Source organism: Canis lupus, chromosome 23 (assembly GCF_011100685.1).
Source record: "Canis lupus familiaris isolate Mischka breed German Shepherd chromosome 23, alternate assembly UU_Cfam_GSD_1.0, whole genome shotgun sequence".
NCBI lineage: Eukaryota > Metazoa > Chordata > Mammalia > Carnivora > Canidae > Canis > Canis lupus.
The window spans coordinates 45,769,417-45,796,262 of NC_049244.1; the positions used below are offsets into that span (position 1 = coordinate 45,769,417).

At 37.1% G+C, this 26,846-nt stretch overlaps 1 protein-coding gene across 1 annotated transcript; it reads left to right on the forward strand.

The window, feature by feature from the left end:
- Window positions 1-933: 933 nt before the first annotated feature.
- Window positions 934-24,902, forward strand: SELENOT (selenoprotein T). The gene is given in 7 exon segments (NM_001164487.1): window positions 934-1,161; window positions 16,643-16,753; window positions 17,259-17,385; window positions 19,369-19,456; window positions 21,065-21,218; window positions 21,396-22,821; window positions 22,862-24,902. Coding segments are annotated over 5 exon segments (588 nt in total). The 5' UTR covers window positions 934-1,024; the 3' UTR covers window positions 21,190-21,218; window positions 21,396-22,821; window positions 22,862-24,902.
- The last annotated feature ends 1,944 nt before the right edge of the window (window positions 24,903-26,846 follow it).

Here is a 26,846-nt window from a genome sequence, read left to right on the forward strand (position 1 = left end):
TTTATTTCGGTTCTGATTTTAAGAGAAATCTGAAGAAATCTGAACACTTGGGTACTTGGTATTAAAGAATCCCTGTTTCCTTTTTAAAGGTAGGATAACGGTCTTGAAGGCAGATCCCCCCCCAAAGAGTAGTTATTATTTTTCAATTTATTATTATTTCTTTTTTAGAGATACACGTTTAAATACCTACAAGTGAAATAACAGGATGTCTGACACTGGCATCCCCGGGGCGGGGGAAAAACAGGTGAGACCTGCACAACTGTGTAAAGTCGACGAGTAAGGTTAATTTTTTTAAGTCTTTTTTTTTTTTTTTAAGATTTTATTTATTTATTCATGAGAGACAGAGAGAGAGAGAGAGGCAGAGACCCAGGCAGAGGGAGAAGCAGGCTCCATGCGGGGAGCGGACGTGGGCCTCGATCCCGCGACCCCGAGGTCACGCCCTGGGCCGGAGGCGGCGCTGAACCGCTGAGCCCCCGCAGGGATCCAAGTAAGGTAGTATTTCCACTCTTCCACTCCTCTACGTGATCGAAATTCTCCTAAAGTCTTCCTTTCTTTAGGTTCCTTCTGGGAGACAGCAGTACTGCGAGATCCAAGAGAAAGCCACAGCGTGGCGCCCCTAGAGCGCAGGCTGCCCTCCCCCCCCCCCCCCCCCCCCCCCCCCCGCCCCGGGTCAAGGCTGCGAAACGGGTGCTCCCCAGGGTCGCCGGCTCAGCAGCGCCTGCACGGAGGGAGACTGCAGGGGAAGGCACCCGTCCCACGCCCCGGGGCCGCCTCCCCGCCCCGCCCCGCCCCGCCCCGCCCCTCGCACTCCAGCCCGGGCTCCGCGCCCATCCAAGATGGTGGGTCCGGGCCGCGAGCGAGCGCCGGCCTGCGCAGGCGCATTCCGCGCTCCCCTCCCCGACCTGGGCGGGTCGCGCCTGCGCGCTGCGGGGAGCGGCTCGCGGCTCGCGGCTCCCGCTCGGCCTCGCGCTGGCTGCGGCGAGTCTCGGTCCTGAGGGCGGCCGACGCGGCTGGCTCGGCGACGATGAGGTATCTGCTCGTTCTGCTGGTGGCGGCGTCGGCGGTGATCCGGAGCGATGCCTCGGCCAACCTGGGCGGCGTGCCTAGCAAAAGATTAAAGATGCAGTACGCCACGGGGCCGCTGCTCAAGTTCCAGATTTGGTGAGTGTGCGTGCCGGGCCCCGCCGCGCCGCGCCGCGCCGCCTCGGCCGCCGTCAGCTACGCGAGGCCCCGGCTCCGCGGCCTAGCGGGCTGGGCCTCCCCGGGCCCGGAACGGCGGCGCCGGCGGCCTTCCGCGGGGTCCGCGCCCGCCCTTCCTTCCTCAGGGCATAACCGTTCGCTTCACTCAGGTTTTTGGTTTTTTTTTTTGTTTTTTTATTTTTTCCTTCCTAGAATGGTGGGAGTGCGGAAGGAGGGCACGGGAAGGTTAAATAGTGAAAGGCGAAGACGTGGGGACACTTGTCAGTACGTCAGGCCACGGCCACGGCCACGGCGGCCGCCTGCGGAGGAGCTGGAGCGTGGGCCTCCGGAGCCTGCGCCCGCCCTCGCTGCCCCCCTCGCTGCCCTCCCCCTCCCCCCGAGCGCAGGTTACTTCAGGTCGTTGGAGGAGACCCGCGAGTGACAGGCGCCCTCTCTCCGAGCCTCCCGGGGTGACTGTTGAGGGAGGTGGTGGAGGGGGGGGGGGGTTCTGACAGCTCCAGGGCTGCTCCTCCGCGTGCAGTTTCCAGAATGTCTTTGAAAAGGAGCCCGAGGGAAAAAAAAAAAGAAAGAAAGAAAGAAAGAAAGAAAGGAAAGGAAAGGAAAGGAAAAAGAAAAGAAAAGAAAAGAAAAAGGAAAAGAAGAGGAGCCTGTTCGGTGTCCCTGCGACAGCTCACTCCCAGGCCTCCCCCACCCCCCACCCCTCCCGGGGGTCGCCTGTCCTGGCGTGGCTGTCTTCCCGTCTTGCAAATCTCTTGTGCATTCAGAGAAACAGAAAAACAAAACACACACACACAAAAAAAAAACCCCACCTGAAACCAGAAGACACCCAGCAGTGTTTCGACATTGCCCTAGAAGCGATTTTTGTTGTTACCTGGTTAACTGTTAGAACCTGTGCAGTAATGCCTGTAATGAGGTAGGTGGGGCTGCGGGTGGGGTGGGGTGGGGGTTGGTTAGGATTTGAAAGGCAAAACTAAAATTGTAGAAATTAGCATTCTAGGATCCCCCGGTTGGCTCAGCGGGTTTAGCGTCGCTTTCAGCCCGGGGCGTGACCCTGGGATCCTGAGATCGAGTCCCGCGTCGGGCTCCCTGCACGGAGCCTGCTTCTCCCTCTGCCTGTGTCTCTGCCTCTCTCTCTCTCTCTCTGTTTCTTCATGAATAAAGAAGTAAAATCTTAAAAAAAAAAAAAAAAAAAGAAATTAGCATCTTGATATCGCAAAAGGCGACTTTTTTTTTTTTTTTTTTAACAGGATAGGATGGTCAGGTTAATGTGTTTTCAGAGCCCTGATACTTTGGGTGGAGTAGTGTGCTAAAGGTTAGATTTTCTACTTACCCGACTATTTTTTTTTCTTATGTTTTAAAGAGTAAGCAAATATTTTAAATTTTAAAAATCAATTGAAACGACCCTTAGAGTCAGAAAGTGGGCTTTATTTTTGCAGTGAAAACTATAAAGATTTTGCAGTTTCTTCCTGATTAAAATAAAAACGACTCCCTGTACTGTTTACTGTGTGGCCAGGATATATCATTTTCATATAATACTGTAAATGGGGATTATGACTTGACCATTCTGATTTTTTCCGTATTTTTTTAAATTAGAAAGTGGCAGTCTTTTTTTTTTTTTTTAAGATTTTATTTATTTATTCATGAGAGACACACAGAGAGAGAGAGAGAGGCAGAGACATAGGCAGAGGGATCCTGGAACCCAGGATCACACCCTGAGCCTAAGGCAGGCCCTAACCACTGGGCCACCCGGAAGCAGCAGAGTCATTTTTTCGACCTATAATTATTGTTAAGGATTATGATACTTTGGATATAAGTAGTTAAAAGAAGACTGCATTTTCCAAGTTATGTAATTTTTCTGTTTCCTACTTTTGCACCTCTTGATTTCACTTGGGATTTTCCAAAATACTCTTTTACAATTGCTCGTATTTCAATGGTATAGGAACTGAATTCCTGTCATAATAATTTAACAAATGTACCTTCCACTGAGGATATGCATAACTAAGTTTTCCAGATGTGTAAACATATAGGGAAGGGCATTTAGTTCTTCAATTAAACTTTTTAAAAAGTCTTAAGTACTTCAGTTGAATTTGTGATACATAGTTATTGTTTTGTTTTAAGATTTTATATATTTATTCATGAAAGACACACAGAGGCAGAGAGGGAAGCAGGCTCCATGCAGGGTGCCTGACGTGGGACTTGATCCTGGGACTCCAGAATCACACCCTGGGACAAAGGCAGCGCTAAACCGCTGAGCCACCCAGGGATTCCCGATACATAGTTTTTCTTTTCTTTTTTTCCCCTTTAAGTACAAACTTGTCCCAGAAGTCTAATGAGAGTTTTCTTTTGCAGTAACCTAGAGCATATTACATACAAAAGTTCTTCAGTTTTGTTTTGTTGTAATCATAGATGGGAGATAGTTTTATTAGTGTGCGCTCCATATACAGGTAAATTTAGCTTGTTGTTTGTTACTTTTTCCCCCAGAGATTAATCTGAATATAGTAAATTGAATATTGGGTTTCTGGCTTTGATAGAATCTCTTGGACGTTCATTTGCCAGTTTGGGAAAGAAAAGGAAGCTAAAACAATTGAGGATAAATACGTGAAAATTCTTTTAATTCTGTTTGAAATCTAAGTGCTATACAAAGCAGTTTTTCATTGATTACCATTGTAAGCAAGGAGAGAATTATTTTTACCTTTTCAATCACTTTTGTCCTTTATTATTTTATGAGTGCTCTTTTTAACTGTAGCTCAAAATATCATCCATTAATTGTACTACTTTTATAATTGCTAATACAACGGCAGCAGCACAACACAAATGGAATTAGAGTGTGCAAAATAGCTTAGTATGAACTTTCCTATTCTATACTGATGTGTTTTTTTTTCAATAAATATTCATTCAGTACCTACTTGTGCCAGGGGCTGAAGATACATACCATGGTGAACAGTGTAGATATGGTCCCCCATGGAGCTTCCAGAAGTGCATGGTATTACTTTATGCTCCTAACTCTTGGTTTATGTCAATTGATGGATATCCTTTCCAAGTTGTGGTTTACCTTTACTTTGTTTATGGTGTTTTTTGAAGCAAAGGATTTTTTTTTATTGTCTTTTCTGGGGTGCTTGGATGACTCAATTTGTTGAGCATCTGGCTCTTGATTTCCAATCAGGTGGTGATTTTAGGGTCCTGGGATCCAGCCCCATGTCAGGCTCCACACACAGTGGGGAGTTGTCTTGAGATTTTCCCTCTCCTTCTGCCGCACAGCCCACTCATGCTCATGCGCACTCTCTGATGAATTAAATTTTTTAATAAAATATATTTTTCAATCTAGCAATGAAATTAGGTGAATTTGATGACATTGATTTCATATTTGGGGGAAAAGCTTAATCCTGCTTATTTGGATGTTTAAACATTGAACATAAAGGAAGTTCTCTAGTCAGTTGAAAATAAAGTTCCCTTGTAGCATTCTCCCTTTTTGTGGTTTTTATGAATAAATGAGTCTTACGTGTAAATGTATTCTGACAGGTACTAGTTGGTATGATGTTTGTATGTGTGTTTTATTTTCCCCACATAGGAGATTTAGCATGTAGTCAAGCCTACAGCATTTAATCAGTTGTAGTTTAAAGAGCTTACTGGCTGCAGCTCTTTACAGTTAATACTTACTGGATATTTAACAAATGATACACTAAGATTAAATAAAAATTTCAAAACATAAGCAGAATACAGCAGAATTTTCCAATTTTTGTTAAGAATCCATTGCTGATATTTTAGGACAACCAACTTCTAAAAGTATTTTTAAGAGGCAAATGAAACACCTACTCTAAGAACAAATTTTTATTTAAATTTGTACAAACTCAGCCTTTGCTTTCAAGGTATGGAGGCAAGAAAATAAAGGCCTATGGCTGATTTGGATGGTGATACTTAGATTAGTAAAAGGCTGAATTGGAGAAAATCTGAGATATTGTGAGTTGTAAAGATAATGTTACTGTAGACATATTTGCATATTCAAATATTTGAGTACCTACTCAGTGCAGGCACTTTGCTTGGTTCTGGGAATTGAATTCAGTTTTCTCAAAGACATCATAGGCAGAAGTGGAAGGCAGTCATTAATTCATAGACAACACATATAAAATTACAATTGGGTTAAGTCCTGTATAGTCAGGGGATTAGGGAGGATTCCTATGAGGAAATCAACTTTGAACTGAGATCTGAAGGATAAGATTTATTGCTAGAGAGCTTTCAAGCTATGGGAATGACACGTTCAGTGGCCTTGTAGTAAAGAGAACATAACTGCTTGAAGAGGCCAAGGCTACTGACCTCAAAGACCAAAGAGAAGGTGGCACAGACCCTGGAAGGTCTGGCAGGCCATATGGAAAGATCAGTTAGCCTCACTGTGGAAAACACATTAGAGGGGACAAAGAAGAGATTTGGGGAAACCATTTAGGGAGACTATTGGGAGTAAAATGTAAAGGGACAGATCTTTAGGAGATAGATTTTGTGTATTTGGTGATGGGTTATATATTTGGGGGGGGAGGAGAGGAGGCATGGAGTAAGAAGTGTCAAACCTAGCTCCTGAGTTCTGGAGTGGTGCTGTTCCATTCATTAGAATGATAAGGGAGACACATTTTGTGGATTTTTTTTTTCTTTTTGGTGATAGGAAAGGGGAGGAATCTTGAATTTTTAGATGATAAAAGGGGAATATCCTACAAAGAGATTTTCATCTCCCCAAAATAGCCATAGTAACTAAAACTAAAATCTTAAATACCAGTTACTGTGTTTCACCAAACCTAAGATATGGATAAAAAGATACATCATTATTTTATATATCACTGAGGGAAAAAAAAAAATACTGCCGTTTATTTATTTATTTATTTATTTATTTATTTATTTATTTATTTATTTAAAGATTTTATGTATTTATTCATGGGAGACACAAAGAGAGAGGCAGGCTCCATGCAGGGAGCCCAATGTGGGACTCGAACCCAGGAATCTGGGATCATGCCCTGAGCAAAAGGCAGGCGCTCAACTGGTGAGCCACCCAGGCATCCCAATACTGCCATTTAAACTGACACATTGAAGCAGTGAAACAAAGGAATAGTAAGTTGATACAGATAGTAGAGTACTAATGGAGTGTTACTAGAGAACAAATAAAGTGCTGGCTGCTATACCTCCCATTATGTTAGATTTTTAAAGTTTCCTGTAATTATGTAGAGCTTAGTCACCATTTTATTTTTTTTTTTATTATTTAAACAAACTACAGTATCTAACTGAATAATGTACACATAATAGTTGTTTCGACTTAATGAACAAAGTACTTTAGTCCAAAGCTTTTAGAGATGGGTAAAAAATATGCATGGTTTTAAAGGTTTTATCTCCTCTAGCAGAAAAATGAAAACATTCTTTCCTTACTATTTGCCATTAAGGTAAGTGGTGGAAATCAAATTGAATGTATCATTTGGAAATACCAAGATAACCTCATAAATTTTGAATAGTCTAGTTACTGGAAACCTGCATTTACTGAACTAACAGTTTCGAAGTCCAGATTCTTATTTGATCTGCCTCTTAATCTTCTGAGTGACTTTCCAGAAATTATTGAATCTCTTTAGCTCTCAACTTGTTCAACCAATATATGACGATGTTGGTTGCATTCCAATTACTTCTAATATTCTGTTTTTCTATTGTATACTCTTAGGAAGCTTCAAGGCAAAAAGCCAAAAGCATACATATATACTTTTCTGTCACCTTTTCTGCTTTCCAAAAAGGGAAATCAAATCATGTTTTCATATACCTTACCTTGATTTGGGGTGCAGCCTAGGATTGGTGAGGAAGAAATCTTACTGTATGGGTTTTAACAAGAACTACTGATGATCAGGTCCTTGTTTTTTATGCCTTTTTCCCCATGCCACTTACTTTCCCCTTTTGTCCAATATTTAGGAAGATAAGAATTAGTTTTTTGCAGGCATGTTTGAAAACCTGTTGTCTGGTGGGAGAGACAGACATCTTAAACAATATTACAGTAAAGCATTCTGTTCAGGGTGTTCTAAAAGAGATCATAATGGAGAGCTTTAAAAACATAGTGGAAAGAAAGATTGTCTATTCAGGGAGAGTGGGAAGGCTTTGAGAGGAGGAAATGAAATTTTTAAGGGTTTGAGGAAACCACCAGGAGATGTAGAAAAATAGCCTTATACATAAGGGAAGATCATATGTAAATGAAGCCTGACTCAGCATAGAGAAGGGGGAGGGACAGGAAATAAAGCTGGAGGAAGATAATCAATTAAAAACTGCTAGCAGAGTGTGAATACTATCATTGAACAAGTTTTATTAATGTATTATTTTTATTGTCTTTAATGCTGTGATGAGAATTTGGTAAATGAACCTTTGAAAACTTTACTCTGAGGCTTTCATCTTTTACAAAAATGAAATTAGCTTTCGGGTTATAAAAATAGTACAGTTTTCTTGTAAAAATAATAAAGAAGTGTAAGGGAGGAAACATTTTTCTTCTATCCTTATATGTTCTCTTGGCTGGTCTGTTAATCAAAATGACGTAAGACCGATGAACAGGAAAAAAAAATTTAATTACATACTTATGAGAGCTCTCTAAAAAATAGGAGAGGCGAGAACAAGTTGGGCAATTGAGGCTTATATCCTGAGCTAAGGAATAAAATAGGGGCCTGGGGCTTCAAAGGGGAGGAGGGTAATTCACAGGACAGTAAGAAGAGCAGATGTTTGGTAAATAGATGTTTGCCTTGCCAAAGAAATCTTTCAGGTTAAGTTACCTCTGATAATAGCTTTCTGTTTGGGCTTATCCCAATTCTTTTAAGTAGTTAAGGGATCAGTAGGTTGTTTTGTTTTGTTTTGTTTTGTTGAGTTTTGTTGAGTCCAGTTGGTCTGGATTGCCTTCAGCTCAAAATAAGCCATATCCCAAAGTGGCATATTTTGGGGCCACGTATTTTACCTTTCCCTCAGAAGTATACATAAGGAAGTTAAAAAAAAAAAAAATCCCTGTATCCCATTTTGCAGAACCTCCTTCAAGACAACTCTACACAAGTGTTATATAATTTTACAGAAATGAGTTCATAGGTGTATGCTTTTTTTTTTTTTTTTTTTGAAATTTGCCTTCTATCACTTACCATTCAGTGTCAGTAAGTACACATATGCAGCAGTAGGCATAGTATTACATAAGATGAGTGCTCCTTAATTTAAGTAACTAGTGCCTGTTGGTTAACAGTTTGGTTGATCCTAATTTTTCACAAAATTAACTCTGCCAAGGTGAATATCCTCATATATATTGTATACTTGTCCAATAATTTCCATAAACTAAATCCACAGAAGTAAAGTATTACGATTATGTCAAAGGGTGTCACACTTACAATTTTGACATTGTTAAATGAGTTAATACTCCTACTAGAAGATCTTAGAGAAATAGGTTGAGTTTTTTAAAATTTCTAGTTTATTGCGCTGTAATCATAATATGACATCTGCCATTCCTACTTGGCTTTTTTTTATGACGGTCAATTTTTGGAAGTGTTCTTTGGGCTCTCAGAGGGGTTTCTCCTATTGACAGTAAAACGTGATCTGTGAAATCTGCCTATTAATGATAGTATTCGGATCTTCTGCAGTTTCTGTTTTTTTTACCCATCAATTTTTTTTAAGACCTCAAAAAAAACTATTTATTTTTTGCCTCAAAATACTTTTTGATTCCACGTTTTGGTTTTGAGATTTCTTGTAGTGCCTCCTTACCTCTTACCATTCTTCTGCTTGTAGAATATTTTTGGATGTAGACTCTATTTTGAATCTTTTCTATTTGCTATTTCTGCTCTTTTGTTTTATGACTTTTTTTTTATTAATACCTCAGGCGTTTTGTGTTTTGTTGTTGTTGTTTATCCTCCCTGTTTCTCAAAACTAGAGAAACAGCTTCAGATATGAGTTGATGAACTGTATCCTCTTCAGTAGACTATTACCAGTTTACTCTCTTCATTAGAACATTGCTACCACCGAAAGACATAGATTTTTGTCTGTTTTGCTTTCTCTTGATCTAGGTTCTCTCTCTTTTGAATGTCATCAATCCGTATTTATGGAAAAAGTGAGTACAACCTGTTGTAGTCCACTGTGGTTGTCTCTGAAATAACGTAACTGCCCTCCCTGCCCGCTCTGTATATTCCTAACTGGAGTATAGATAGATATCACCTAATACTGTTCATTTCTGGTAGGTTTTTACCTGGTTGGCCTCTGTTCCAGTTTGGTAGCTATTAGGCATAGAATGTAATACATGTAGAACTTCAGGTTTGAACATAACTCTTACCAGTCACACTCTTGGCCTGGCCTCCATGCCTTTACCAGAATTCATTGTGCTACTGCCAGTTCTCTTTCTGCTGCTGTGGTATCTGACATGCCCTTACTTCTTCTTACTCTGCTATCCTGTTGGTGATTTTCTTTCTAAGATTCCTGCCTTTATTCTAATGTCATGTGGAATGAGTCTACAACCAATAGGCAGGTAAATATACAGGTCAAATAGGAAAGCAGTAAAGCAGCCCAGAGACTTCTTTAGTTTAGCCATTAAACCATCATAGAGCACAATGTATTTTCTTATCTGTCTCTTTAATAACTTATAAAAATCCACTGAGGGTGAGTTCTGTGGCCCATGAATCATACCTCTAATTAAAAAATGTATTGAAAAGAATAAAAGCTTGGCATCGTATGTGAAGTATTTTAGGATGAAACAAAGGAATTCTACAGAATGACTTGTCACCATTTACTGAATGCTTTAATCAAGTCATCTTTATTGAGTAACTGCATACCTTATAAATCTGTTAATATTCTGTTTTCCAGAATAAACAGGTAAAATTCCTCCCCAGGAAAAGCTGAGGAACTAAGCACTTTATAAATTCTTGTGGAATAGTCTTCAGCAAAAGAGTTTGTGAAATGTTATGCCAAAGGTATGGAGAAATTAGAAGCTAGTGACCTCAAGAATAAGACAAAAGAATGAAGGGAATAAAAACAGATTATTAATCATATTTTAGCTCTGTCATATCTTTGGAATAAACTCATTAAAGAAGCTAAGAATCTTAGAAGCCACTTTATGCATATTTTGTGTATATGTTTGTACTGTGGTGGCCACTGTGGTGTTTCAAGAGATAGCTGGAAGGGAAATAATCTGATTTCATATAATACTGTTCCTTTATGTGATAAACTGATACCTCTTTAGTGTTGCTTTTGCAGCTTCCTAAAAAAACTGAGCAAGTTCTGGGCCACATTTTGGTTTTCAAAGTGTATAAGCACTCCTGTTTGCAATTTTTAAAAACATCAGTTTAGTCTATTTTTCACTCCCTGAATACCTTGTTTCTTGTGTGGTTTATAGAACACCTTGCAGATTTCATTCCTTAAGGCACTTAGAGTAGGTGATATACCAGACAGATATTTATTATTATAGTATTTCATCTATTAAACAGAACAAGGAGAAGTAAAGATTATATCTAAAAACACAGCTTTCAGTGATCAGTGAGCTGTTGGACCAAGTAGTGCTGTAGATAATTAGCACAGTATTTACAAAATGTCTTCCTATTTTTCTTGGTATAGTGTGGGATAAGTATTAGTTGAGATTCTTGAGATGCAAGTAGCAGAAACCTTTTTGAACTGGTTTGAACAATACATTTGGAAATAAATTTTTAAATTATTATAAGAATTGTCTTAGAACCCAAAGGCAGAGAGAGATGCAGCAGGGCTTCAGAGAGAGGAACTAAAATAGAAAGCCAGAAAGTCAGAGGAGTCACCATTCGCTCTTCCCTGGTTTACATCTGTACTTTTTTCACAGTAAAAGGTACTTTATTTTTGTTTCTCTGAAGATTCACTTCTCAGTCTTTTGAAAGATTAAATATATTAAGTGTTCATGTTTGTGGAGATAGTCACTTTTTAAAATCCCATTTCTTCGCTTTTAGAGAGGGAACTGGAGCCTTACTATGACAGGTTTGCATTATTCTGGAATGTCAGCAATGGCAAGGAGTTGGTTTCATTATGTAAAGAGGATCCAATCCTGTGTATGTGGGTGAGGACAGTTGGAGAGAGGAGGTTATTGTAAATAAAGGAGAAGGTGAATTCAAGAGGTGCTAAAAATAGGAATAAATCGTAAGTTATTTCAGGAGTATCTGAAATTTTGTTTTTGTTTTTGTAAGATGTGAGAGACTGGGGTTTGTGATGGGCTTAGGTTTGATATAAATAAGCATTTGACTACAATTAGGAGCAGACATAATATAGAAAGGGGAAAAGTGGAGTAGTTGGCATCATGAATCGGCACTGAAAATATGATGGACTTTAAAAAGTACAGACTCTATTTGAAATAGCACAGGCAAGGCATTTTGTTTATTAAATTTCCTTTCACATAGATCATCTAATTTGTATGCAAGTTTTTTCTTTTAGAAAAGTACAGTGAAAAATATTTTAAATTGAGCAGTTGCAAAAGTTGACTCCATAGAGTAAGATATTTCTCTTATTTCTAACCCTAATCAGGACAACATTAAGATTGCAAAGTTTAAATCTACTTCTTAAGGACCTTTGGTTCTACCTACGACAGGAGGAAGAGGCAGCTACTGCAGCATGTTTTTAGCATGTTCCCATATTTAGTTCTTGGAGGTATATTGGACGTCATAGTTTTACTCACGGACCCAGAAAGAATGAGTTTAAGTTGAAAGGGCTGGGTGTGGTAGTAGATAGTGGAATGATGTATGCCTTTAATTTAACATTTTGTCCACCTCAATAAGCAGTAGGTATATTTTGTTTTGGAAAACACCTGTCAGCAGTAGAGATTGCTGTTTTAAAACAGGAAAATTGATTTTGGGAAAACAGTTATATAGGGGGAAAAGTTCCCTAGGTTTTCCTCACAATTCTGGAAGCAATGATAGGAAGGAAAGTTCCTATCATTTGGTTTTGTTTTTTATTGAGGTATAATTGACACATTAGTTTCAGTTGTGCAGCATAAAGATTCGATATTTGTGTATTGCAAAATGATTACTACCATAAGTCCAGTTAACAGCAATCACCATACAGTTAAAAAAAATTTTTTCTTGTGATGAGAACTTTTTTTTTTTAAGATTTTATTTATTCATGAGAGGCAGAGAGAGACGCAGAGGGAGAAGCAGGCTTCTTGCTGGGAGCCCCATGTGGGACTCAATTCCAGAATTCGAGGATCATGACCTAAGCCAAAGGCAGACGCTCAACCACTGAGCCACCCAGGCGTCCCCTGATGAGAACCTTTAAAATCCACTCTGCTGGGTACTTTCAAATATGCTGTATACTATTATTAACTATAGTCACTGTGCTGTACATTACATCTTCCAGACTTACACGTTTTTTATAACCAGAAATTTGAAAAAAGGTACAATTTTAAAGTCCTTTTTGAATTTCAAGATTATGGGCTGATTCCTTTTGGAATTTGATCTGAAGGTCTGATCCCACACTGAAGACTTGGGACTGGAAGAACGGAGGGTAGAGCTAGGCTTCCGGGCACAGCAGCCAGAAGAGTAGGTGACTAGGAGGAGTCTGGCCCGAAGTGTTGTCTGCACGTAGATACATACACCTCTAGCTAGGCCTCTTGGACTTCCCTTGGCAAGAGACTAGAACTCCCAGAGCAAACATGAGGGACTTCTTGGGGCCCACAGGTTTTTAGCTCTCCCAGAGGAAGAATCTCTATGTCTTTATCACAGAAGAACCTTTGAGATCTCTGCCATCAAGAGGTCAACCGTATGGAAACTTGTTTGTGGCATTTGGGCCAAAGGGAACCTATTTCCTGGACAAAGGGAAGAATAGCTCTTGCAACATCCAGCTCTTCTGCTGGAGTCTAGTGGAAAGAGCTAGAATCTCAAATCACAAGGTCTGTGTTCTAGTCTCTCAGCCCTAAGAACAGGGACCATACCTGTGTCACTCATCATTACAAACCCAGCGTCTAATAATACTGCTTGACATGTAATAGGCATTCAGTGAGTATTTGAATGAGTGAATTAATAGTAAATTTTCAGCTTTCTTAACTTTGTCTCTGATCCTCAGAGTGTTTGAGTAAAAGTTAGAGGATATCATTTTAGATAATTAACTCCGTTGTAAACACAGAGTTAATACAAATTTGAAGGCACTGAAATCAGGTGCCATTTCTTGGTTTCAAGGTGGTTAGGCATATAGGTGAGCTAGGTTATTTTCGTAATATCCTCAAAACAAAAGCAGCATTAAAATTTTTTTATAGAGAAAGCAATTGTGACAAAATACTACAATTTGGTGACTAATAACAATAATAAAATATTACATAAGGTGAATGTTTAGTGAACATAAAGTATGTGGAGATTCCTAAGTTCTTTTAAGTGTTTAGCTGTAGACCCTTTGCAAAAATTTCATACTTTTTAGGGACTTAATCTCTTGTGAAATTTTTATTCTAAATGTAAAGGAAATACTAATTGTAAAGAAGATTTGTGACTTTTTTTCCCTGAAAAGTGAGTTTTCTTAAATTGAGATCTACTGATATTTGGACTGTTGTATCCTGTCAGACATAAACCTGATGGTATGTTTTTCCTTGACAGTGTGATGGACAAAGTTGGCACCTTAGGTTTTACATTACTGTTAATTACTGATTCTGCTTCCTCTGTACTTTCATTGGTTTATGTGTCCCTTCACTTAATGTAGTTATGTGCTTAACAACCTTACCTTTGTAAGCTCTTCTGTTGATTTTGTGGTACCACCTCCTTTTTTTCCCTCAGTTACTGATTGACAAATAGAAATTATGTATATTTAAGGTGATGATATGTATTGTGAAATGATTACCATAGTAAGGTTAGTTAATACATTCATCACCTCATACAATTACTTTTTATTGAGTGAGAACATTTAATATTTATTCTCTTAACAACTTTCAAGTATGTAATATAGTATTGTTAACTATAGCCATTGGCTGTAAATTAGAGCCCTAGAGGGACGTCTGGGTGGCTCAGGGGTTGAGCCTCTGCCTTTGACTCAGGGCATGATCCTGGGGTTCTGGGATTGAGTCCCACATCAGGCTCCCTGCGAGGAGCCTGCTTCTCCCTCTGCCTATGTCTCTGCCTTCTCTGTATCTCTCATGGATAAATAAATAAAATCCTAAAAAAAAAAAAATTAGAGCCCTAGAATTTGTTTTACAACTGGAGGTTTGTATCCTTTGACCAACATCTCCACATTTTGCCTGTTCCACAGCCCCTTGCAATCACCAGTCTACTCCATGTCTCTGAGCTTGGCTTTTTTAGATTCTATGTAAAATGAGATTATACAATTTGTGTTTCTCTATCTGACTGATTTCACTTAGCATAATGCTTTCAAGTTTCATCATATTGTTGCAAATGGTAGATTATTTTTTTCTGAATAACATCCCCTTGTGTATTTATGCCACATTTTCTTTATTCATCTGTCAGACATTTAAGTTGTTTCCATGTCTTGGCTATTTTAAGTAATGCTAAAATGAATATGGGGGGTGCAGATACCTTTTAAAGATAGTGATTTCATTTCCTTTAGGTATATACCTAGAAGTGGGATTGCTAGATTATTTGGTAGTTCTATGTTTAATTTTCTGAGGAACTTTCACAATGTTTCCATGGGGAAAACTGTAAATTTAAAAAAATTCACAGTCCTACTGACAATGCACGAGGATTCCCTTTTTCTCTGCATCCTTGCCAACGCTTATCTGTCTTTTGATGATAGGCATCCTGACAGGTATAGGGATATATATCTTTCTGTGATTTTGATTTGCATTTCCCTGTTGATTAGTATGTGGAGCACCTTTTCATGTATCTGTTGGCCATTTTTATGTCATCTTTGGACAAGTGTCTATTCAGGTCCGTTTGCCCATTTTTAATCAGATTATTGACTTTTGGCTATTGAGTTATAGGAGTTCCTTAATTCATTTTGGTTTTAACCGCTTTTATCAGATAGCTAATTTGCAAATATTTTCTCTCGATCTGTAGGTTGTCTGTTCTTTTTGTTGATGGTTTCCTTTACGTGTAGAAGCTTTTTAATTTGATGTAGTTCCACTTGTTATTTTGCTTTTGACACCTTTGCTTTTAGGGTCAAATCCACAAAATCATTGCCAAGACCAGTGTCAAGGTGCTTACCCCCACTGTGTTTTCTTCTAGGAGGTCTATGGTTTCAGGTCTTATGTTCAAGTCTTTCATCCATTTTGTGTTGATTTTTGTGTATAATGGGAGATAGTTGGTTCGTTTTCATTCTTTTCAAGTTGCTGACAGTTTTCCCAGCACCATTTGTTGAAGAGTCCATTCTTTTTTCAACCTTGGCTCCTTTGTGTGAATTAATTGACCATATTTGTGTAGGTTTATCTCTGGGCTCTTGATTCTGTCGCATTGATCTATGGAACTGTTTTTGTGCTACTGCCCTACAATATTGATTACTATAGCTTTGTAATACAGTTTGAAATAAGGAAGCTTGGTGCCTCCAGCTTTGTTCTTTCTTCTCAAGGTTGCTTTGGTTCTTGTGTTTTTTTTTGTAGTTCCATACAAATTTTAGGATTGTTTGTTCTGTTTCTATGAAAAATGTCTTTGGAATTTTGATAGGGATTGCACTGAATCTGTAAATTGCTTTTGGTAGTGTGGACATCTTAACAATATAAATTCTGATCCATGAACACAAGATACCTTTCCAGTTATTTGTGTCAATTTTTTTCATCCAGTATCTTAAAAGTTTTCAGTGTATCCTCCCCCTATATCTGCACTCTGGTGGCCTTTTCCTCCTTTTTTTTTTTTTTTTTTTGCTGGGGAAACATACCCCTACAGTGTAGTTGTTTAGATATTTTAATGGGAGATATTCGATACTATTGACTTAATTTCTGGAATAATGTTATGGATTGCTGTCATGCTGGTGAAATTATCTTCCCAATCCTTGTTTTTCTTTGCAAAGTAGAAGCAAATTTTAGAGTCAGAAGGGATTTAAGAGTTCTTTAAGTTCCTTTTATTGTGATTGAGAAGGCATGTGTTTGCCTAATTTGGGGCAGAGTTGGAATAAGAACCAGAATTTCAGGTCTCATGCCTTGGTATTTTATAAGCTTTCTTTGCTCTAGTTTTGAAAGTCCCTATTTCAGAAGAGCTGTTTTCATTTCAGTATTTATACTAGATACCCCCTCAAAAAGCAAGTTGATTTGAGAGCTCAAAATATGCTGACATACATGAATAGGTATTTGCTGCTGCCCAACAATGACCCAAATCTACGAAGTTTAATGTCCTAATAGATGGATATACATGGCGGGGAGGTAATTTATGTAAAATTTGTGAAGAAACCTCCATGTTGCTGTTATCCAGCATCAGTCATTATTACTTTGTCACTGTTTGTGAGAAACACTTTTTTAATCTTGGCAATTTTTATATTTTATCTAAATGCAAAATAAGTAGAAGCATATTCTAAGTTGCTTAACAGAAGCACTTTGATTTTTCTGCAGTGTTTCCTGAGGTTATAGGCGGGTGTTTGAGGAGTACATGCGGGTTATAAGCCAGCGGTACCCAGACATCCGCATTGAAGGAGAAAATTACCTCCCTCAACCCATATATAGGTAAGTGAATTTCAGTAACTTAAAATGAATTTTTAAAGTGAATTTTTTTCACTTTTGTGAGTAAACTTTTGTGGATTGTTTCAATTAACTCTTCTTGGTTATTGTAATTTCTTAGTTGTAAAAAAGAGAACACTGTCTTATAAGTAGCAAGTTGATTTGATCCAAATAAGGAAGAATTTTTCTGTAAGAAGGAAAAGAGGAGGATTATTTCAGAGATGGCAACCTTAATTTTTATACAAAGTCAATGGTATAAAATCCTGTACTGTTAAAATAATAGTATTTTTAAAGGTTAATGCTATATAGTTTTACAAGTTATTTTTATTAATTTAAAAGATATTAAACATTTTTGTTTTAAAACTCCACAATAAACTTTAGTTACTATCTTTTTTACTACTTGTAATTAGTAACTTTTAGATTTGGTGTCTAGAAAATGTCTGTACACTTATACTTGAATTATGAAGTTTTGAATTTGAGAAATTGATGAATTTTTTTTTTCTTTCAATAGACACATAGCATCTTTCCTGTCAGTCTTCAAACTAGTATTAATAGGCTTAATAATTGTTGGCAAGGATCCTTTTGCTTTCTTTGGCATGCAAGCTCCTAGCATCTGGCAGTGGGGCCAAGAAAATAAGGTACGTAACATAATAGTTTTCATAGTTGTAGATTTTTAGGTTGTCAGTGAAAATATTTTAATGGATTGTTTGGTTTTTTTAAGTATCTGTTGCTGATTCATCTGTTCACTTGTATTATTTTGGCTTTAACCACTTTTTAATCTTTGGATAAGGGACTTAGCCTTTCTTGGCCTTAGTCTTTTTTTGTATTTTTTTTTTCCTTGACCTTAGTTTTTATAATTATGTATTAAGAAAGATTAGGTCTTTTTACTATTTGAAAGATAGGGAGGTGTGACTTTAGAAGAAACTGGGCACAAAATAATTCTAATACTTGATATTGATTATGTAGATTAGGTCAAATCATATCCAACAGAACATCATATACACATAATGTAGGCCTTTTATACTAATAAGGGGTATTAATGGTTTTGTTCACATTAAAAACGGCATTTCCATGGATTTGTTCTTTTTTTTTTTCATGGATTTGTTCTTAAAATTTGGTTTTAATGGCTTCTGACTCTTCTGTTTTAAATATATGTAAATATATATATGAATATATATCTAATATTCTATATTAGATTTCATTTGTTTTACTTGAAGTCGTCTTTTCTGGAAGGTCTTTCTGCTGTGAGGAATGGGACTAATTTTATTTCTCTCTTAGAGGAGATTGCTTAAGTTTCCTTCTAAAAAGTGTTCTGTTTTGGAGTTCTCTGGGCTTGTTTTTTAGGTCTAGGCTGAAACTACCTTTAGTGGACTCCTACATATCTTTGCTTCTTTTCCTTAGGGAACGACTTATTTCCAGTAATAGGCAAGGCTCCTTAACATAAACATCCTCAGGTGCTACCCCTTATTGAACTGTGTCTCCATTATTAATAAGATTGATTTGCATAAGATTAAGAATTGGAAGTTAAGTACTCTAATGTTTTGAGTTACATTTATTCTGTTGATTCCAACTTCAGTGCATTTTACTTCTGAAGACATATAATGTTGTTAATCTGCTGTGGAAGAGGAGCTATAGCTTTTATGTGTACCCTTGTGTATCGTTTTCATGAAAATAAACTTACTGTTCCCAAATGCAAGAGTAACCTCTATGAAATCAAAGCCCACCTAGCTGGGAGGAGAGCCCTTTCTCATTTGCTGTGAGCATTTTTATTTACTTTTTTGAAATAATTTGCTATACATTGACACCCTCACTTCATCCTGTTTTTTTAGTCAGGTGATTTTGTTAAATTTTGTTCCTTTCTGTCCACCAAGGAACTTCTGGTCTCTCTTGAAAGGATATGGATTTGCCCTCCAAAGAGGGGGAGCGAATGTAATTTAATATACTAGTGCTATCTAATTGACTTTTTTATTTGACTTAAAATGATTTGTTTGGAACATGAATGGGTTGTATTGAATACATGAAGTTGCTGATTATTGCATCACTAGTCTCTTGTGAATTCATACCTTATATAAATGGTGAAATAAACCCTTCTTATGCTGGTAATTTTTTGTTTAACTTATTAAGGCTGTTACGAAATCTAGAGATTCTGTCTCTACGTTACAAATATCTATTCTTCATTGTGTATAAAGCTGTGAATTAATGTTGTAGTTTCCTTGTTCCATGTATGTTATTGGAACATCTAGAATAGCAATAATAGTCTATGTAGAAACTTTTTTAAGATTTTGTTTATTTTAGGGTGATAGAGTGAGCAGGCAGAGGGGGAGGAAGAGGGAGGGGAAAGAATCTCAAACAGATTCTGCACTGAGCACAGAGCCTGACATGGGGCTTGATACCACAACCCCAAGATCATGACCTGAGCCAAAACCGAAAGTCAGACACTTAACTTGAGTCACCCAGGCACTCCTGCCCCTGTATAGAAACTTAAAGTAGATTGAAAAACAGCCATTACCAACTAAAAATGAGACTCTATATTTAAAATATTACTTTTGTGTCTGTCTTCAGTTGTAATGTTTGCCTTTAAAATAACTTTGCCTGCTGTATTTAATTACATTTTCTTTTAGGTCTATGCATGTATGATGGTTTTCTTCTTGAGCAACATGATTGAGAACCAGTGTATGTCAACAGGTGCATTTGAGATAACTTTGAATGGTGGGTTCTTTTTTTTTGAATGGTGGGTTCCGAATAGTTTGCATTCTTTAACACATTTTAAATGATTTATAACAACCATTGGGCTTTTCTATTTTTCATAATATGCAAAATTAGCACTTTATATGGTCCTCACCTCACCTAGCTTGAGAATTATATCCATATGATGACCCTTGAATCATCATAGAGACCTCTAGATCTCTCTTCGAGGTGCTACCCCCAGGAATCTTTTTTAGAGTGAGAGGGTTTAATATTTTAAGATTTTATTCATTTATTTGAGAGAGAGAGTATGAGCAGAGGGAGAGGGAATATACCCAGGAATCTTAAACTACTTCCAAGCAATTGATTATCTCCGCTTCCTACAATTCTTATGTACTCCAATTTGCTCCTTCCCTGGCATTGCTCATTTATTTATAATGGCACATTATCATTCTGTCCAGTTGCCCATGTCAGAAAGCTAGGATAACCTCAGTTTCTCCCTTACTCTCCATATCTAATGGATTACCAAGTATGATTCTTAATTCTACCTTCTACATTTCTCAAAATTCTACTTCTATTTTTTGTTAACATGACTACCCTAGTCCAAGTCAAAATGATTTTGTTACCCTCCAATACAGTCTCTAAACTAGAGGTGGTCAGATAATGGCCTATGAGCAACAGTAGTTTTAAATTTTTTAATGGTTACCAAAAAATCAAAAGACTATTTTATGGCACGTGGAAATTATATGAAGTTCAGATTTTAGCATTTAAACCTAAAGTTTTGAATTTCATCAATGAAAAATCTGTGGAAATTTATTTCTCTGGTCATGCAAGTACCTGCGTGATATCTTTGATTTTTGCTTCTTGAGTCTCAAAGCCTAAAATATTTATTATCTGGCTTCTTACCAGCTCAAACAGTAGAGTGAATTTCTTTTTTTTTTTAAATAAATACATAAATTTCATCTCATTGCTTCACTGCCTCAAGTTTATTAAGTGGTTTTACTTCATCCTCAAGGTAAAGACCAGAACATTTAACACACTCAAAAGTCCCTGCTTGATGTAGCCATTGGATTGTTGAGCCATGGCCATGTGGACCCTATGTCCAGCTGCCTTTTTTTTAAATAAAATTTTATTTATTACATATTGCTTGTGGTTTCTTTCAGACTACAATTAGAGTTGAGTAGCTGTGATAGACTGTATGTCTTCCTAAGGCTGAAAATGCTTACTGTCTGGCACTTTATAGTTCATTGACCCTAATCTAATCTTCACTCGCCTCTCCAGACTTCCTTGTTACCCCTCTTCTCCTGTATTTCAGCTCTTCTAATGATAATATTTTTCAATTTTAATGGTACCTCTCAATTTTAATAATAATAAGTGCAAAGGCTCCTTTCTAACCTCTTCCATGTCCCTCAGCATCTTCTAGTTTTAATTCTTAGTACACAATTGTGATCTGTAGCTATTTCTTTGGTACGTTTTGTCTTTCCCCTACTGGAGTATAAACTCCATAACGGCAAGAAAGGTAAGTCTCTGTATTCCCAGCTGTATCAATAGACAATAAATATTTGTGGAATGAACATGTATTATAGACTTATCTTTAATTTTAAGGAGTGGTGCTATTTATTTTTATTATAGATGTGCCTGTGTGGTCTAAGCTGGAATCTGGTCACCTCCCATCCATGCAACAGCTCGTTCAAATTCTTGACAATGAAATGAAGCTCAATGTGCATATGGATTCAATCCCACATCATCGATCATAGCCCCACCTATCAGCACTGAAAACTCTTTTGTAAGTAGTTTAAAAATACAATAACTATTTACAGGTATCATTCTCATCACAGATCAACAAGATACTAGGTATCCCATATATTATCACTTGAGTTCCCAACTTAATATTTAATAGATGGATGTTTTCTTTATTAAAATGAGTGAATTTTGAAATAAAATATTCTTTTTTCTCTTTCAGACATTAAGGGATTTTTTGCAAGAGCAGCGTGACTGACATTATGAAGGCCTGTACTGAAGACAGCAAGCTGTTAGTACAGACCAGATGCTTTCTTGGCAGGCTCGTTGTACCTCTTGGAAAACCTCAATGCAAGACAGTTTTTCAGTGCTGGCACATTTTGGAATTCTGCACATTCGTGGAGTGCAATAATACTGTATAGCTTTTTTTTTCTTCCCCACATCCATTCAGTTAACAGTTTTTAAGAAAAATGTAGACATTACTACTTGTACCTTTTTTTTTTTCCTTAGTCATATTTGGAAAAGTAGAAAATTGAGTTATAATTTGACTTTCTTTTCAAAGATGCCTGTTAAATCTGTTGTGATTTTATATGAATTTTCCTTTTTTTATAGTTTAAAATCAATCTTTTTGGGAACACAGCTGAAGTTCCCACATACTCTAAGAGTTTATCAGGCATCTTTAATTTGGTCATGTCCAATTTCTATAGTTTTCAAAATACTGCAGATTGTGAACAGTGCATTATATGAGATTATGGGGGGAAATCCTATATCCAGAGTACTCTACCAATTTGTGTGTATGTGCGTGTGTGCGTGTGTGATTACCAGAGAATTACTAAAAGACCAACTGCTTTTTAAATACTGTTATGTAGTTCAAGTGTCTTGCCTTGACCAATCTAATGAGTTGATTAACTGGGCCTTTATACTTAACTCAATAAAAAACTAAGCAGATGTAAGTTAAAAAGTTTGAATTTATTGCCCAGCGTACCTATTAACATATTTAAAAGTTGTCTTCCTCAATTTTTTTGAATTCCAGATAATTTCATAAGGAATATACTTTAGTTTGACATGCAAATAATCATTTACCATTTTAGGATAATTGAAATTCAGTTGAAAGTTCAGTTAAACCTCTTTACACTTCATTTTAGGTGAATGGAGACTATTTGTCTAATAATTTAACTTAACATCATATATCAGAATTTTATTATATTTAAGGAACAAAATCAAAAAGTTTTTTATTCAGTGAATTTAATATCTTTCCAGAGTTCTATAATGATAGTTTTTTTTAAACAAAACCTTAAACTGCTGGACTATAAGGGTAATTTAGCAGAAATAGGATCATAATGTAGAAAAATAGTCAAGTATCAACTTAACATATTTTAGATTCCATATGGGAATAGACGTGTAGGTCTAGATTTGTTACTAGAAATAAAGGGATTTGAGGAAAAATTATGAGACCATTCAACATTTGGTCTTCCAGACACTTAGCACAACCCCTTATACTTCACTTATCACTGAATATTTGTTGAATTGATGTTTGGTAATCATGATTTTATAGCCCCAAGGTGGAACATGCTGTAGTAGTCTCTAGCTAACAGGAAATTAGTCTGATGATTCACTGCAGAAAATTGATTAAATGACTTCTTTTAATCAAGACTGCACAACTGTTTTTTTTTTTTTTTTTTTTTTTTTAAGACTGCACAACTGTTAACCTAAGTTGATACAGTGGCAAGTGTCCATAGAGGTTATGTTGGAACTTCTTGAAGGTTATTATTCATGTGTAATATTTTATGTTTGATTAGCCTTGCTTAAAGGCTAGTCAGGCTTAAAGCCTCATTACTTTTCATTTGTAGCAGCCCAAATGTCTGTCTTCTGCAAGTTGAACACAGAGCTCAGTGTTAGTGTAGGGCCTTTCTTTAGTTGATGGCCATTCCAATAGTGATAAATTAACCTTTGGGCATTTAGAACTTCCAAACTCGAGCCTTGGATATTCCTATGTATCTGACAGGTTAGCCCTCAAAAGCATAAGATTATATTCTAACTTTTTTCATGTTTGTCTTGGGTGAATAACATGTCTTTTGGAGAATAGCTTTAAGTGGCTTAGACACTGATAAAACTCAGTGTGTTATTTTTTGTACACTCATGTCAATATTTTATCTTTAACCATATTTAAATCTAGGATTTAATAGAGTCTACTGGAAGAATTAGTGGAAAGCGTAAATATAAAAACCAATAAGGAAAAGGGGAAAGTTAAAAAAACTATTTAGAAGAAAATGAAACTATTTATAACTAATTTTATTATATTTCTAACATTTCAGAATTTATTAGTTGCTTACAAATTGATGTGGCTGTGTAGTTTATAAATGTTTATGTATTATATTTAATTAGGAGACCGTAGAACATTACAACAGATTGGCTAATGTTACTGTTTTTGTTTTTGTTTTTTTTTTAAACCAGAGTTGCTGTTGTGGAAGAAATTACTTGTTAGATTAATAAAAGAATGTTGGCAAAACATGGTTTTATACCTCAGAATCCAGATGTGCAAGACAAAATATGCTTTCAGATTATGAATACATTTTTTTTAAGGTATTAACATTAATGACAGCAGTTGGTTAGCCTTTTACCATTATCAAAATACAACAGGATTCCAATGATTATTCTTTCTTATTTTGAGTGTTGTTACTTTGGGACCTTGATTGGTTGGCATTTTATCATTGTCATAATTTTAAATAATTCAGATTTTAAAACCAGCCTGCAGAATTTTTAAGCATGATTTGATGATATTCAATACTAAGTAAGGCTTTAAAAACAAATTCTTGAGAGAAATGTGAGGGATTGTAAAGTTTAGGGGCTTACTAACATAGCATTGTGAAAATAAACTTATATTAAGCTGATGTAAAAGGAACCCCTCTTTTGTGAAATTAAATCTGTGCTAGAGCACTTCACGTGATAACTGTATTTAGGAAATTTTATTTGTAAAAGTCGTTGGTATCAAATAGTATGTTCGCTTTCTAATTACTTCTTAACCAGTGCTAACACATCCCCTCGCCTTCTCAATCTGGCACTCAAGCCTTATTGCTCTTGGACCTTACACTACTTCTCAAGCCTTATGGTCCTCTTGGTGTTGCCGAACTAACAACAGCTCTGGTGTAATTCTGTGCTTGTTTGGAGCAGGGAGCAGCAGTTTACATAATTGTCTGTCCCCAACCTCCAGAATTCCTGAGAAAGTAATACTGACATTCCCAAATCTAGAGAAAAAATAGGAGGAACTTCCCTCTCGACTACATAGAGACAGCAATTTCAGAAGAGAAAACAAAGCTCGGATTTTTTTTTAAAGATTTTATTTATTCATATGAGACAGAAAAAGGAGCAGAAACATAAGCAGAGGGAGAATCACGCTCCCTTAGGAGCCTGATACAGTACTCATCCCGGGATCATGACCTGAACCAAAGGCAGACACTCAGAGTGATCCAGGTGTCCCAAAGCTCAGATATTTTTTAATAATTCAGGTGAGCCTTTTCCTTCACAGACCTTGGCTCTTTTTTCTTAGGCTTCGGAAAAGCCAATAGAGACTCCTATCCAAACTGTATCTTGAAGAAAAATATAAACTGGTCTCAGAGTGGGAAGAGTGATAAGTCACCTACTCTCTATCAAAGCTTATGGAATGTCTTCTGTTGCCTATGTAAGCTTAAGCAAAATAAAAAGAAACATGATAACTACATAAACATCTGCAGCATCAGTTTTAAAACTTTCATGTGCCTAAGAATCATTGGGTCAGATTCCATAGAAATTGTGATTCAGTGGTGTGAGAGGGGATCAAATAATTTGCATTTCAAACAAGCTTCCTGAGTAATACTAGGGCTGTCAAGTCTGTGGTCCATACTGAGAATCACTGTACCTAGAGCAGAATGCAAAAGGCTTAATAACTCATCCCAAGAGAAAATGTAACTCATGGAAAGGAAGAAAATTTTGTCCATTTGCATCACATTTATAGAATGATTTAGTTAAGAATTCAGTAAATTGGGAACTCAAAGAGGAGAGAAACAGAATGAGAGGAGAGGGAGGTTGTTTCTAGAAAAACTTCGGAGGACTTCATTGTCCCAAGTAATCTGTTTTACCAATGTGGCCAATTTGTTTTTTATCGTTTGTTGAGTTCATGTTTTGAGACTTTCTAGTTGGATGTTTTAAAGGTAATGTCAAATCTTTAGATATAAAATCGATTTTAAGTACCAGATTTTCCCAGAGCAAAACAGGCAACATGCCTGTATTCTTATATTTAATAGTGACATCTGACTTGATTTTTACGTAAATCTATTTAAATGCTTATAATTCTGAGTAGAGAAAATGCATACTTTTAGTTTTTGTTGTGGTAACCATAATAGAACCCATAAAATTGCTAGGGTAACCCAATCTGACTTAATTCAGCCCCGTCCCCCACCAAAGCAAAGGACTTAGTAGTTCATGTAACTGAAAAATCCAGTGTAGAGTTGTCCTCGGGGATTCAAATATGATTATCGGAATTCTCCATCTAAGTTGGTCTCACTTCTCCATGAGCCTTCCTCAAAATGGGAAAAGAGTGCTTGGGGCTGGGGAGGATGGGGGAGTAATGAGAGCATGGATAAAGTCTCAGAAAACTACACTGGTGCAAATTGGGTCACATTCCTATCTTTGAATCTTATTTCTCACTCGATAGCCACTCTAAAAATACTGTGTTCTGTTAACCCTTCCTTTCCTCTAATTAGTGACTTTACTCCCTCCACCCAGTCTCCTTCCTATTTAGGATTATAATTATTTAAGACAACCTTATGGCTTTGTGGTTGGTTATAATCTCAGATTAAGTGCTTAACTATTTGGGAATCAATCTGGAATGGATAGAGTCAGCTTTGGATTGCTTGGCCTGGTTAATACAGGTATCAGAACCTGGCTAGCAGATTCCCAAATTCCCTTGGGCCACTGCCTATGCTCATTTACTTTGTGTACTAGCAACTCTCCCTAGAGAGAGAAAAAAAAAAAAAAAACAATTACTGCTCTTCGTTTATTGTTACTGTTGAGTTGCTAAGAACACATCTGTTTGCAGGTAAGCGTGCTGATGACATTTTCCCCAAAACTTTTTTTGTTAAGTATTAGAAGATCTGGGTTTCATCTCTTAAGAGCCCATGGAATCTAGAGATGAGACACTCTTAAGGTATTAAAATACATGTTTAAACAAAATAGGTTACCTATTAATGTGATTGTCCTAGTAAAATTCTATAATATATAGATATATAGGAATTTGGTGTTGTGAAAAATTTTGAGATCTACTTCAATACTTGAAAGAAGGGGCAAGAGAGGTTAAGTATCTTGCTGTGGTTCTATAGTTTTGTCAAAAACATGTCGTTTTGTTAAAACTACATCCTTGGTGAGGGTTGGGGAAAGAGCAGTTAACAGCAAAGAGGCCTCATTAGAAAAGACCCCAAGTGGGAAGACTTAAAAAACAAAGCAGACTTAAAGATGTAATCTCAGTTTCACTTGACAACTGTTCATTTACTTTTTTTCTTTTTTAAAGATTTATTTATTTATGATAGACCTAGAGAAAGAGAGAGACAGAGACACAGGAGGAGGGAGAAGCAGGCTCCATGCTGGGAGCCTGACGCGGGACTTGATCCCGGGTCTCCAGGATCATGCCTTGGGCCTAAGG